This window comes from Pelophylax lessonae (genome assembly GCF_965119305.1).
Source record: "Pelophylax lessonae genome assembly, chromosome: 12".
Taxonomy (NCBI): Eukaryota; Metazoa; Chordata; class Amphibia; order Anura; family Ranidae; genus Pelophylax; species Pelophylax lessonae.
Genome location: NC_138779.1, coordinates 126,611,533 through 126,626,847, shown reverse-complemented (window position 1 = coordinate 126,626,847; position 15,315 = coordinate 126,611,533). Strand labels below are relative to the sequence as shown.

Genomic DNA, 15,315 nt, shown 5'->3' with positions numbered 1-15,315 from the left:
CTTTTAGAAGGACCAATGCTGGATGCTGTAAAGAACCAAATATTCCAATGGGTTCACATATGGAAGGAGGGACTTGTTCCTTGAAGGCAGAAGCTCTGGGAAAGAAAAGGACATATTAATCACCCAGAGAAGGGCCGTCCTTGTCAAGAATAAAAGATGGGTCAGATGGAAAGGGAATGCTTGGCAGGCATCCATAGATGTTAGTCCTGATGCTCCCATAGGGCATATCCCACGTTTGACATGCCAAGGCAAGACATGGGAAGGGAGAATGACAGTTCCACAGAAAGTGATAAAAAGAGCCCCAGAGAAGCTAGGGACTGGCTTCAAGGATGCAGTGCCCCCCTATAGCAGCGGTGTGGAACATACAGCCTGGGGGCCATTTGGTCCGGCCCCCAATGGCACTGCATGCAGCCAAGCAGGAGCACTATTTAATTATGTTGAGGAGGACCATGGAGGCGCGCAGTGTCACGTGTTCCGCCTTAACCAGACATCTCAAGTCTTCTGCATGCAGACTGCCGGCTCCCGACACCCGCAAGTGCCGCGCGATATCCCGGCTGTCAGAACGGAGCCAATACTTCCTGTATAGTTCCAGCTCCGTCCTGACAGTCTGAGTCACAGGCAGAGTGATATTAAATGCACTCCGCCTGTGAGGTGACTCTCAGGAGGAGTGCATTTGATATCACTCTGCATTTGATATCACTCCGCCTGTGACTCAAGCTGTCAGGACTGACAGAGAGGAAGCATCAGCTCTGCAGCATGCTTCCTTCAGCGCGGCGCGGCTCCTCACAAACACGCAATGTTGATGTTATGTGTCACGAGCCAGCATTTCCCGCCAGCAGTAGCCACAGCAGTACCAGCCAGCAGTACCAGCCAGCACTACCCACAGCAGTACCAGCCAGCACAGTACCAGCAAGCAGTGAGTACTACCCACAGCAGTAAAAGCGAGCAGTACCCACCAGCAGTACCAGCCAGCTGTACCCAACAGCAGTACTAGCCAGCAGTGAGGCATTTAGTGAAAGAGTCAAGGATGTGAAAAGTAAACAAATTGAAAGGTGTAGCAAAGATGTTTAATTCCATGTGGAACCAGCTGATGTGCCTGATAACCTACAACACAAAATAATTCAGCTGCAAAGCGATGATGTGCTGAAATCTAGGTACAACAACCTCCCACTGCTTGAGTTCTACAAATGTTACATAAGTAATGATGTATTCCCCACTTTGAGAAGACATGCATTAAAACATGCATCTGTGTTTGGAACAACTTACTGCTGCAAGCAGTTCTTTTCAAAACTTACCACTGCAAAGAGTCGACTGCGCTCCAGAAGAGAAGAAGTTCCAGCCATCACATTAGAAGTGAGTTAATTAAATGTTTGACCAAATATAACAGGCTAATTTTTAAGTTGATAATTTTGTATGGCCCCAAATTATGTTATAAATATCCAAATGGCCCTTGGCAGAATAAAGGTTCTCCACCCCTGCCCTAAAGTGTAAGAAATGGAGAAGAAGGCCCCCATGAAAAAAAACAGAGGGAGCCAAGGAAAAACTACAGCTGTCAGGGTTAATGGAGAGAAGAAGGTTCTATTCTTACAGAGCAAGAAACCACTTTGAGCACAAAGAAGGCTTTGCATGGGCAAAATCACCTGAGGAAGGCCTCAGAGGGGAACAAAGTCATAAGAGCGATGAAGACTTCAACTTCGTGGCAGAAGGAGTGTGAAAGCAAAAGTGTTGGCAGAAGGATATACAAAACCTAACCAAGACCTTCCAGGAACCAAGGGCTCAAAGACCACGCGACTCAAACACTTTATCTTTTTTTAAGGTTACGCAGTCCAGCTCTTTTGCTAAAGAGTCCTTTATTTACAGATTAAAATGAGACATGTGAGAAATGAGATAGCAGGCTTCCAGCAAACTGTCACAGCTTAACAGGCACCAGCTCTGCATGTTCTATAAGTGAGGGATCAACCACAGGAGTGCTTAGATACTTTTCAAGGGATTTTGACCAGTAAGGCAGGGCAGGACCTGCCAGCGACAACAGAGCTCTAGAAAGGGCTTCCAAATGGTCATCAGTTTAGTCCTTAATGTATAACTAAAGGCTATGCCCCGTTAGGGACATTCACCCTCTCAATATGTTATGTTTACCATTATATTTGAAAGTGAAAGTAAAAGAAAATGACAAATTTTGGGCTGTCCCCAGAAAAGTAATAGGAGGGAAATGTTCCAAATGGGGACACTAGTTCTGGTGATCTGGGGGACCCCAAGGAATTCCCTTAATTTGCAGGGATTTTCTCTCACTTCCTGTTTGGCAATGGGACAGGAAGTGAAGGGAAATCTCTGCAATGGGACACAGAGGGTGAAAAAAAATCTGGAATGAGGCTAACCTGCCCTTGCTCTATCCAAAAAAAAATTAAACAAAAATAAATGTTACCTATAATTCTATTTTAAAGAATGGACACATCCTCTTCCAGACTATTAAGTGCCTTGTTAAGGTGGGAGCGAATTGGACCATGTGTTATTGCTTTTTACATTCCCCTGGCATCAACTGTAGGCGATTTTCTTTTAGTCTGTTTTTCTACTTAACTAGATAGACTTGGGTTTCTTTTCAACCCAACTACGTAACTATTATACTGCTGGGTCCAGTGGAAACAGACAACTTCTGCACAGTAGCCTCACCAGACTGGAGGGTAATATTTGCTTAGGGGGAACAGACTACTTGTCAGGATTCTCCCAATTGCTGCGGAGAAACAGGCGGAAAAGTGGGTGCAAAGGGAAGACTTAAATGACCCAAGATTAGAAGCAGCACTGGTAAAAGCAATAGGCTGATCCTCTAGTTTTAGAGTGGAGCACATTGCATCAATAAGAGTCAAAACTGTTTCTTTCCATTAGGGAGTTCTAGTAATAAGCCCGTGACTACTCAAGGTGTTAGCTTATGACTCAGACGTAGAGCCGGAGAACAGAGCCACCATAGTCCCTCGAACCCCGACTCAACAGAATCAGATTGTCCAATGACAGTGGATCCTTGTTCCATTGGATCAGAATTCCCTTTGTAAAGATCTGGTGTTGAACTGCGCAAACAGAACAGCCTTGAAGGTGGATACCATCAGACCCAGTACTTGCATCCAAGTCCTGAGTGACAATTGATGGTTGGACAACAGGAGCCGAACAGCATCCTGTAGCTTCAGAAGTTTTGTCTGAGGAAGAAACACCCAGGCTGACACTGAATCCAGGGTCAGACCCAAGTAGTCCAGCTTTGTGGACAGTGCTGATTTCTGAAAATTCATTGTCCACCCGAACTTCTGCAGAGTTCGCACCGTAACATCCAAGTCGGTTTCTAGAGCAGAGGAAGACTCTGCAAGCAGAAGTAGATCATCCAGGCAACCTAGTACCGCGATCCCCTTCTGCGGAAAAAAGGCCAACACTGGGGCCAAAACCTTTGTGAGCACTCGAGGAGCTGAAGCGAGACCAAAGGGTAACGCCAGGAATTGAAAGTGCTCCTCACCCACGGCAAAACGAAGAAAACGCTGATGCCCGACATATATTGGAATATGAAGGTAAGCGTCCTTGAGATCAATAGAGGCCAGCAGATCTCCTTGATGCAGGAAAGCTACTACTGTGCGAATTGACCCAATCCAAATTTCTGAACCCGCACAAAGTGGTTCAGAGCCTTGAGATCCAAGATCGGACAAATCTTGCCTTCCTTTGTGGGAATTGTAAACAGATCTGAATATAAACCTTGGAAACGTTCGGACTCTGGAACCAACACAATAACCCCTTGTGCTAACAGGTCCTGCACTGCTCCGTAGTGGCCCTGTAGCCACTCTGGAGACAGGCGTAAGTTGGAAGGAAAGAACCTTCCAACTTACCAAGGACCAAAACTCGATCTTGTAACCAAACCCAGTTCATGGACCCAGTACTTCAACCAGATCATGCGGCAAAGGATCACCGCCATCAGAGAAACCCTGCCAGCCAAGGGAGCCATATCCAGAGATGCTTTACAAATATACTGTAACCCTTGGATCAACTGATCCGCCAGCTCAGAAGGTTGACTCCCCTCCGCACTCAGCGTGGGTGGACGCAGACCCATTGAGCTGACTCTCGTCCACGGCGGCCAAATCCACCTAAGACTCTGAGGAAGCAGAGGATACAGGTGAAGGCGGGGGGTGCTTCTTGCCTAGTCTCCTTTGCAGGGCCATATCTACTTACTGATCTACTACTTATCTACAGACTGAGACTCAGAGGGTCCCGCAGCTGCAAGTGGATCGGGTGGTGAAACATGCACCATGACCATAAAGGGTTAAACTGAACTGCGCTGATCAGCAAAGAAAAAAAAATCAGGAGGCCCCTCCCCCTTGTGCACCGCTGGGGCATCACAACAATCAGCACACCAGCAACGCTATATACAGCAGAGGAAGGGAAAATATACCCCCAGAGACTCACCACCCTATCTGGAGAGCTCCAAAAACGGTCTGCCACACTGCAGGGAGAGAAAGAGGAAACATTGACCTGACACTAGAGACTCCCAAAGCCTCAGCACTGCATCTGACTAAAACCGCCAATGAAACTCTATGGGGAAACCAAAAACATGGCCCCCCGAAGCTGGGAATACAGGGATCACTGCGAAATTGCAGCATCACGCTTTGCTGCATGGGACCCTGGACCCCAGGGAATAGTTTACAGACCCCAGGAGGGGACACCCCCCCCCCCGCAGCACCCCGGTACGAACACCCCCTACAGGGGGCCAACAGCGGCAGCACCCACCAGACCTCTAGCCTAGCACCATGCAGCACCTCTACCCAATTTCACGCATGCCCCCAAAAAAGGGCCGGGGGGGGGGGGGGATAGGTGAGGGCACAAACTTAAGGGGGAACCCTGCAAAGGAGAGGGGGGAAACACAAGGGGGGAAGGAGGACACAGAGGGGGCCTACCATCCCTGGGGGGGGGGGGGGTGGGGGGATCGTGACCACCCCAGAAATTCTGAAGGGAAGGAGGGGGGACACTACTCATCATACCACGCTCACCAGGCGGGCGCCACTTCCAGCAGTCCACTGCACCATCTTGGAATGGGGATGCTGCGGCCTAAGCTAAGCTACGACTTTGGTCGTGACTATTGTTGTGACCAGGGCTATGCGACCTCGTGAGGTTTTTCACTCGCCGGTCAGCCCCCATCCAGTGGGGCTATATCGCAGCCAACCTAGCGCGGAGCTAATAGTTGGGTCGCTCTCGCAGGCCAGACTGGGAAGACCGTAAGGATCTAGGATATCCAGTGTGTCTCCCAGTACGGCTGTTGATTGTAGTTCACACCATAACAGTTGATCGTAGTTCACACAGGAACAAAAATAAGAAAGAAAAAGTAAAAAAATTCCATTTAAATGGGAAAAAATGCCAGGCAGCGTTGCTGTCCAAATGTGCACCTGTGCTCCTTCATCCAGTGTGGGGGCACTCTAATGTAGGTGGTGTATTACTGGCTAAGGGAAGAAAGGCAGAAAAAAGAAAACAAATGCAGCCACCACATCTCATGATTGGTAAGCTACAATATATTACAGTTTTTGTTTTGGGTTATAACACCGCTTTAACAGTCCCTTTGCCAAACTCTGCACCTATGAATGCTTGTGGACTGCAGTAATTTGCTGTGTATTGTATTTGGATTTGTCATGCATACAGATTTTACCAATAAAAAGTTCAAAATCTTTACTAACCGTATTCCAGGAGGTAGGGATTCAACAGGCCTCTTTGCTTCGGTTTTAGGTACCACAGGAGGATTAACTGGTCGAGAGGAGGGGCACATATACTCTGAATCATCAATACTATTCGAGTGATCTTCCAATGAAGGCTTTGGCACTGGGAATGACCTTTGATGAAAAAAAGCAAATAAGACCATTACATAATGCAGGCAAACATTAAACGTATGTGATATTTGAAACCATGTTAAAGTCATATAAAAAGCGACCGAGGGATTGCATTTCAAATAAAATGATTTCAGAATGGGCTAGATGGTAATTTTTTCTCTGGCCACTCCTGTTGCTCATTCATAGAACTGCACATTCAGTATCGGTAGCTGTTAGTTTCTGCCCAACAGAGGGAAGAGATGGGATCACAGTCATTCAGTTTCAGCACCGACATTCTACCAAACCAGAATAAATATTGTCCCTACAGTGTTCATCCAGCCACAGTAGGGGCCTTAGATTCAACCTCCTTTGTGGGCAGGAGTGAAATGGTCTTGGTTGCTAGTTTCTGGAGCAGAGATAGATTGATTCTCTGACTTGTATTTCCAGCAACAGTATCACTCATCAGAGCATTGTTCCTACTGAACACAAATGTAAGGGGGCAGGACTCCATTGATTACCAATGTAAAGAGGAACTTAAATACTGTCTACATTTCATATCTGACCATTAATAGGGTCCAATTTTTATTACGGTTACCAAAAAGTAATAGTAATAGTAAAATAGTTCTTGAAACAAATTATCCATTCTAGGCGACAAATATGCTATATTATTTATTTTATTTAAAAATACAGTGACAGGAAATATTATGCAAACCCCTTGGTGTTCATTAGTTTTCTGCAGTAATTTGCCAAGAAATGTGAGCCTATCATCATCTAAGTCACAACAAAATACAAACACAAGGTGTGTAAGCTGATAACACAAACCATTCTAATTTCTCATGTCTATTGAACACACCCATTAAAAGTTCACAGTGCTGGAGGAAAAGGTAAGTGAATACTTGGAGTTAATATCTGAGTGAACCTCCTTCGACAACAATGACTTCAAGCAAGCTCTTTTGGTACCTCTGGATCAGACCTGCACAACATTCAGCAGGAACTTTTGACTTTTTCTCTTTATTAAGCTGCTTCAGCACAGACACATTTGTAGGATGTCTGGTGTGAATGCCTCTCGAGGTCATTCCACAGCATCTCTATGGGGTCTGGGCCATGACTGGGCCACTCCAGAAGGCACATTTTTTTTTTCTGAAGTCAGTCTGTAGTGGATGTACTTTGATGCTTAGGGTCATTGCCTTGCTGCATTACCCAACTACCACTAAGCTTCAGCTGTTGGACAGCCACACTGATATTACCCTGTAAGATATTTTGGCCAACTTGGGAATAATTTTTTCTCTCAATGATGGAAAGTTGTCCAAGGCCCTGAGGCAGAATAGCAAGCCCAAATCATTGGGATGATGTATTGATGTTGTTAAGCCAGGGCTCGACAAACCCCGGGCGCCAGGTCGCATTGGTGACTAGAATTAGCGACTTGGCACCTGGGGTGCACTGTAGGAGGTGTCCTGTCCCTTTTGCGTCCCCCCCACCCCCTCCCCGAGTGCGCGAACTACCGCGCCATCCGATAATTGAGGCCGCGGCTTTTCGGCCTTCTGCAGTGAGAGACGTTGCGAATGGAGACCTGGCGCCCTCTTGTGGTGGCCGGGAGTTTGACAAGCAGTCACTAATGGCTCTGTTTCCCCTGCCTGTTCTCAATGCCCAAGAGGAGATGAGATGGAAGTTTTTGCAGGCTTCATCTCCCTGTCCACCTACCTTTGCTTAAAGGTAAGTGGACAGGGAGTGTGGTTATTATTATTTATTATTTAAATTATTTAAAAAAAACAAAAATAATTTTTTTAATTATTAAAAAAAAAAAAAAAAAAAACTATATTTTCCATCATCTCCCTGCCATGCCACAGCCGAAGGCCCCTTTCACACGGGCTGTCTGATCAGCTCCGCCTGTCAGTTTTTCAGGCAGACCTGATCGGACCCTTCGATCTCCTCTATGGAGCGGTAATCTGCCGCCATCTGATCCTGTCTGCCAAAAACAGACGGATGATGGTTCTATTTTCTATCCATCCCGTGGATCGGATCAGATGGCATCAGATGGAAAAAGACAGACGGTCTGTTTCCATCCGATTGCCCTATAGAGAGCGGGGTTCTAGTCGTCTTTATGTGTAAATTTAGTATCAGTTATTTTTTTGAAAATAAAGCTTGGTTGTTAGTAGGCACATTTGTCAAGCCCTGTGTTAAGCTGTGCTCTTTTTGCATCATAGTGCTGTGAATTCCTCTCAAGCAATTCAACTTTTGTTTCATCAGTCCACAAAACATTTTCCTGGTAGCATTTCTGGTGTGCCAAGGTGCTCTTTGGCAAACCAGCCAAGATTTTTTTTGGAACGCAGCAGCTTCCTCTGTGGTGTTCTGCCATGGACACCATGCCTGTTCAAAAGACTTACGCATGGTTGACCCATGAATAGGGATGTTTGCCAGTTCCAGTGAGGTCTTCAAGCCATTAGCTGTTACTCGTGGGTTCTTCTTTACCTTACTGAGGATTCTGTATTGTGCCTTGGGTGTCATCTTGGCTGGGAGCCTACTTCTAGGAACAGTACTCACAGTACTAAACGGTCTCCATTTACACACAATTTGTTAAACTGCTGACTGATGGATGCCTTAACACTTTGAGATTGCTTTGTATCCCTGCCCAGACTAATGCAGATCAACTACTCTTGATCCTATGCCTTCAGAGAGCATTTTTGAGAGACATGGTTTATATCAGCTGATACTGCTTATGAACAGCAACCTTAAAATGTTTAAGCATCTTATCGAAGAAAACTAATTTCATTATTCAGACTCCAGGTGTGCAAACCACTGACTCCAATTAGCTTTCATTAAAGTAATTAGTCTTTGGGTTCACTTTTTCCTCCAGTACTCTGAGGCCCTGTACCACCTGTCGGGAATATGTGGTGTATGGATGGTGCACTGGAGGGAATCACTGAATGTTAAAATATTGATGTACATTGACTAATATTGCCTTTCATAATGTATTATAGATGACAAAGGACTTTCTCTACTAATATCTGCCCCTGAAGAAGCGTATAGTGAAACATGTCGGGCATGGATTTAGGTGTCTCAATGGCCCACCTGGTAGAATGCATTATTAATGAGAAGTTCTAATGCTTGTTATCTTTATTACCGTCCTTTTTTTTTAAAGATATTTGTAGTGTGTATATAATTTTTATATGTAAAAATTTAATAAAGCATTTGTATATTTTTTTTAAACAAACATGTCGTGGTATATGTAAAATGCGATACCATTTTTTTTTTAAACAAACATGTCGTGGTATATGTAAAATGCGATACCATTAAAGTCCCTATCTAGCCCTCAGTTACAAAGTTCACCGTCTGGGTTTTTGGTTCAAAACGATTTGTGCTTGTGTTATCAGATTAAGTGCACTGTGTTGGTCTATAACGAATCATGCTAATGTACCATGAGCTATAGATATACTTTTTATTGCTAAGGGGAAGAAGTGATTCCAGAATACCTAAAATTTTCTCAGGGGTTCAGCTTGTGTCAAGAAAGGCTACTCTTAAGAACTGCAAGGCCTCTTGCACGCTGCTGCCTGAAAATGTTCAGTTTGCAGGATTTTTTCTTTTTTAATGATCTACAGTGGATATAAAAAGTCTACACACCCCTGTTAAAATGTCAGGTTTCTGTGATGTAAAAAAATGAGACAACGATAAATCATTTCAGAACTGTACAACTCAGTTGAACAAACTGAAAGCTTTTGGGGGGGGAGAGTAAAAATAAAAAACTAAAATAATGTGGTTGCATAAGTGTGCACACCTTCAGAATGTGTTCAGAATTAAGCAATCGCATTCAAACTCATGTTAAAATAGGAGTCAGTACACACCTGCCATCATTTAAAGTGCCCCTGATTAACCCCAAATAAACTTTAGCTGTTCTAGTAGGTCTTTCCTGACATTTTCTTAGTCACATCCTACAGCAAAAGCCATGGTCCGCAGAGAGCTTCCAAAGCATCAGAGGGATCTCATTGTTAAAAGGTATCAGTCAGGAGAAGGGTACAAAATAATTTCCAAAGCATTAGCTATACCATGGAACACAGTGAAGACATTCATCATCAAGTAGAGAAAATATGGCACAACACATTACCAAGAACTGTCCAAAAAACTTTTTATTGCAAAAGGATCACATTACATCATGGTAAGTGTAACGTTTCAGAGCCACGCAGGACCCCTTCATCAGGTATGTGACAAAGGGGTCATGCGTGGCTCTGAAATATTGCACTTATCCTGATGTGATCCTTTTTGCAATAAAAAGTTTTTTGGACTGCTATGCAAAATCCATGGTGTGCTGGCGAACATGTATGCTTATCTGTGATGTATCCAGTGTCCAGCTGGTGATCGGTGGAGCACCCATAACAGATGTGCCTATATCCAGGAACGTGTGCGATGGGAATATGAGCTATTTATTACAAAGAACTGGAAGTCCCTCCAAAATTGATGAAAAGGCCAGAAGAAAACTGGTCAGGGAGGCTGCCAAGAGGTCTACAGCAACGTTAAAGGAGCTCAAGGAAAATCAGAAAAGTACTGGCTGTGTGGTACATGGGACAACAATCTCCCTTATGTCTGGGCTATGGGATAGAGTGGCACGACAGAAGCCTTTTCTTACGAAGAAAAACATCCAAGCTCGGCTAAATTTTGCAAAAACAGATCTGAAGTCTCCCAAAAGCATGTGGGAAAATGCATCCGCCCTTATAGTGCTCCTTACCACTAAGACCAGTTATAGGTGGAGGCGTTGACCACTTTTTGCATTATTGATATCTATATTGAGCCAGGCAACGCACTGACACCTTTGCCGCCATCGTGCGATGTGCTGGGTGTTCAGTGTAACCCTGTGCCTTTGAGGGGTGGGCTCCCTCTAGTCATCTGTCCTCCATCTATCCCATTAAATGCATGTGCTCTCATTGTAGAGACTCTTTAATCTCTTGCCGACCGCCGCACGACTATTTACTGCGGCGGTCAGCCCCTCACAGGCAGAGCGACGTAGTACTACGTCGCTAGCCTGTGAGGGTCTCGGGAGCGACTGCGCACCGCCGGAGGCGCGCTCCCGCGCGGTCACGGACCCCCCGCGCGTGTGACCGGCGGACCCGATCGTCCGCCGGTCACTCACGATCGTCGGTGCAGAGGGAGAAAGGCAGGCGGCTAATGTAAACAAGCCGCCTGTCATTCTCCCCTGTGTATGAATGGTGATCAGACGGTTCTACTATGTAGAACCGTTGATCACTGTTCATACACCTCAAGCCACAGCCAATCACAGTTAGAATCACGCCCCTAGGGACACACATAACCCCTCCCTCTCAAAAAAGTTAACCCCTTCACTGCCAGTGTAATTTTACAGTAACAGTGCATATGTATAGCACTGATTACTGTAGAAATGTCACTGGTAACCCCAAAAGTGTCAAAAATGTCAGTCAAGGGTCCGATCTGTCCGCCGCAATGTCGCAGTACCGCAAAAAAAAAAAAAAAATATCGCAGATCGCCATTACGCGTTAAAAAAAACAACAAAAATCTTTCCCTTTGTTAGTAAACGCGATAACTTTTGCGCAAACCAATGAAAATACGCTTTTTGCGATTTTTTTTTACCAAACATATGTAGCATAAAACAAATTGGCCGAAAATGTTAAAAAATGTAGATTTTTACATTTTTGGGGGGAATTTCATATAAAAAAATGTGAAAAATATTGTTATTTTTGCAAAATTGACGCTCTTTTTTTGTTTATAGCGCAAAAAGTAAAAATTGCACAGGTGATCAAATACCACCAAAAGAAAGCTCTGTTTGTGGGAAAAACAGAATTTTTGTAAAATCTTACCTGTAAAATTCCTTTCTCTGAGTCCTCCGACAGTCGCTGCCTCTAAGTCATCACTATTGGTATTGACTTCCTATCCGTAGGAATAGCTAGGCATATAGACTTAGTCAAAAGACAAAAGGCATTAGCATATACACACCCACGGGGCTGTCCCACTGGTCAATACCCCCCCTGCATCACCACTTCCAACTCAGTTTGGTAGCATAGCAATAGGTAATAAGAACCCCAAAAGAGGGGCGGGGGCGGCGACTGTCGGAGGACTCAGAAAGGAATTTTACAGGTAAGATTTTACAAAAATTCCGTTTTCTCTTACGTCCTCCGACAGTCGCCGCCTCCTCTAAGTCATCACTATTGGGATGTCCCAAAGCAGTATAGACATGAGGGGTGGGAGACGCAACCGTAGAAAAGGCAACGCAGTACCCACATCAGAGAAAGGAATCTTACATGCACCGTAACAACCAACTGGGCAACAGCAAAAAACAATGCTCAACAGGAGCAACAGCCCAGGAAAGCAAATGCCAACAGCCAGGGACCCAGAGAAAATTCAAGGGTCCATCATGGCACAGCCGCACTGAGAACTTTGCGGCCAAAAGAAGCATCAGCTGATGCCAGAACGTCTACTTTGTAGAACTTGGAAAAAGTGTGCACAGACGACCAAGTCGCCGCCTTGCACACCTGGGCCACCGAAGCCCGATGCCAATAGGCCCAGGAAGTACTCAAAGACCTGGTAGAGTGCGCCCTAACAGGGAAGGGCGGAACCCGTTCCTGCAAGGCGTAAGCCTGTTCAATGGTCTGTCTGATCCATTTGGCAATAGTCGCTGCGGACGCAGCCATGCCCTTCCGAGGTCCCTCAGGAAGGACAAGAGGGAATCCATCTTCCGAAAGGATGCCGTAGACGACAGGTAAACCCTGATCGCCCTGACAACATCCAAGGAATGCAAAGCAAACTCCTTTGGATGCTTAGGCTTCGTACAAAGCGAAGGCAGGACAATGTCCTCATTAAGGTAAAATTCAGAGATCACCTTGGGAAGAAAGGATGGGGGTGGTCGCAAAACCACCTTATCCTTGTGAATTATCAAGTAAGGAGAGCAGCAAGACAACGCCACCAGCTCCGACACCCTGCAAGCTGAAGTGATCGCCACCAGAAAAGCAACCTTTTTCGACAGCAGAGGTACCGATATCTCCCTGATATTTTCAAAGGGAGCACGCTGCAACGCGGACAGAACCAAGTTCAAGTCCCACGGAGGTAAGAGCTCCTTCCTGGGAGGAGCCAAATGTCGCACACCTTGAATGAGGGTGCGCACCAAGGAATGAGACGCCACAGGGCGTTGGAAAAGGACAGCCAGTGCGGACACCTGGCCCTTTATCGTGGCCAGCGCCAGGCGCTGATCCACTCCAGACTGGAGGAAAGCCAAGATTCTCGACACCGAGTAAGAACGAGGGGAGAACCCCCTGGACTCACACCAGGTGAAATAGGCTTTCCAGGTACGGTAATAGATCTTACCAGAGGAGGATTTTCTAGCCTTGATCAGGGTAGGGATAACCTCAGGGGATAGACCCTTGTCCTTCAAGACCTGGGTCTCAACAGCCAGGCCGCGAAAGCCAGCGACTGTAAAGCAGGATGGAAGATCGGACCTTGAGACAGGAGAGCTTCCCGCAGAGGCAGGCGCCACGAAGGTGCCACTGCCAGGTGAACAACGTCAGCGTACCAGGACCGGCGTGGCCAGTCCGGTGCCACCAGAATCACCATGTGCGGTTCCGAGGCCAATCTGCGAAGGAACCGGGATAGTAACTGAATCGGAGGAAAGGCGTAAATCAGACGATACTGATGCCAAGGGGCCACCAACGCATCCAAGGCGTCCGCCAATGGACCGCGCGTTCTTGCCGCGAACCTTTCCACCTTTTGAGTTAGCCGAGAGGCGAACAGATCCACATCTGGGGATCCCCACCTAGCACACAGCATCTGAAAGACCTCCGGGTGTAGGGACCATTCCCCCTGGTCCAGGGTCTGGCAGCCCAGATAGTCTGACCGCCAATTTGTCACACCCGGAATGTGAACTGCCGAGATCGCCGGGACATGAGTCTCGGCCCAAGACAGAAAATCAGACACTTCCCGGGCCGCACGAGCACTCTTGGTGCCCCCCTGGTGGTTGATGTAAGCCACCGCGGTAGCATTGTCCGTCTGTACGCGGACAGGCAAGCCCTAGAGACGCTCCGACCACTGGAAGAGACAGTTTTATCGCTCGTAGTTCCAGCACATCGGGAGGGAGGATTCCTCCTCCGCCCAAGTGCCCTGGGCAGACAGGTTGCCCAGGACTCCACCCCAGCCTGACAGGCTGGCATCCGTGGTGACCCCCGTCCACACCAACGGGCGGAAGGGACTTGCCTTCCGCCACCGACGGGGACTGGATCCACCATAGAAGAGCCAATCTGGTCTGGCGACTCAGGGAGACATCCAGATCCAAGGACTGAGGAAGTCTGTGCCACCTGGCCAGGATCTCCGTCTGGAGAGCCCACGTGTGGAACTGAGCAAAGGGGATCGCCTCGAAGGCCGACACCATCAACCCCAGGCCCCGCATGCAGGTCCTGAGTGACGAGGAGGGATTGTCCCTGAGGGACCTGAGTCCGTCCCGCAAAGTCCGGAGCTTGTCCTCCGGCAAGAACACCTCTGCCTGAGCAGAGTCCAGAACCATTCCCAGATAGGGAAGGCGAAGCGACGGAAACAACGCTGAGTACTGAACATTGATGGTCCAATCGAACCCCTGGAGCGTCTGTACCGTGAAGGACAGATCGCAGAAGGCCCAGGATCGGTGCCAACACCCTGGGTGCCAAAGCGAGACCGAAAGGTAACGCCACAAACTGGTAGTGGTCCTCTGTGATAGCAAACCGAAGGTACCGCTGATGACCCACGAAAATAGGGATGTGCAGGTACGCAACTGTACGATCTATCGAAGCCAGGAATTCTCCTGGAATCAAGGAGGCCACAACCGAATGGAGAGACTCCATTCGAAACTTCCGAACACGCCCGAAGCGGTTCAGCGCTTGCACGTCCAGAATGGATCGCACTTTGCCCTCCTTCCTGGGCACAGTGAACAGATTCGAACATAAAAACCCCCAAAAGCTGTCCAGATGAGTTACCGGGACAAACACTCCCTGAGCAAGCAGGTCCTGCACCGCGTGAAGCAAGTCCTGCAGACGCCCCAGAAGCAGATGAAGATTGGAGGGAAAGAATCTGTCCGCCGACCGGAAAAGGAATTCGATCTGGAAGCCCGATCAAACGATTTCCTGGACCCACCTGTCCGATAGCCGGAGCAGCCAAGGTTGGAGGAAACCGCGCAAACGTCCCCCCACCCCTGAAATGGGTGAGGGCGCCCCTTCAGGTAGAGGCGGATTGACCCGCCGAGCCGGCATTGCCAGACTCCTGCTCACCTGCCCAGGGCTTCTTCCGGGTGCCCTGGGCCTGGAAGGTCTTGCCCTTGGGATGGGCCCGAAAGGACCCCCGATTAGAACCAGACGCAGAACCCCGCCTGCCTCGAAAAGACTTGGTCTTTGGGTTCTGGGGCATCATAGAGCACATGCCCCCCGTGACGCCTGTTACCAGGGTGTCCAATGCCTCGCCAAAAAAGGCGAGAGCCAGCATAGGGAGAATTAGCAACCGTCTCCCTTGAGGACTGGTCGGC

At 47.4% G+C, this 15,315-nt stretch overlaps 1 protein-coding gene across 2 annotated transcripts in view; it reads right to left on the bottom strand.

Annotated features, from left to right (window-relative positions):
* The window catches only part of CBL (Cbl proto-oncogene), a 154,903-nt gene that overhangs the window by 20,043 nt on the left and 119,545 nt on the right, over positions 1-15,315 (bottom strand). For both annotated transcript variants that reach the window (XM_082274208.1, XM_082274209.1), the window contains one exon: positions 5,691-5,843. In XM_082274208.1, coding sequence (XP_082130334.1) covers positions 5,691-5,843 — 153 coding nt within the window. The remainder of the gene's footprint in view (positions 1-5,690; positions 5,844-15,315) is intronic.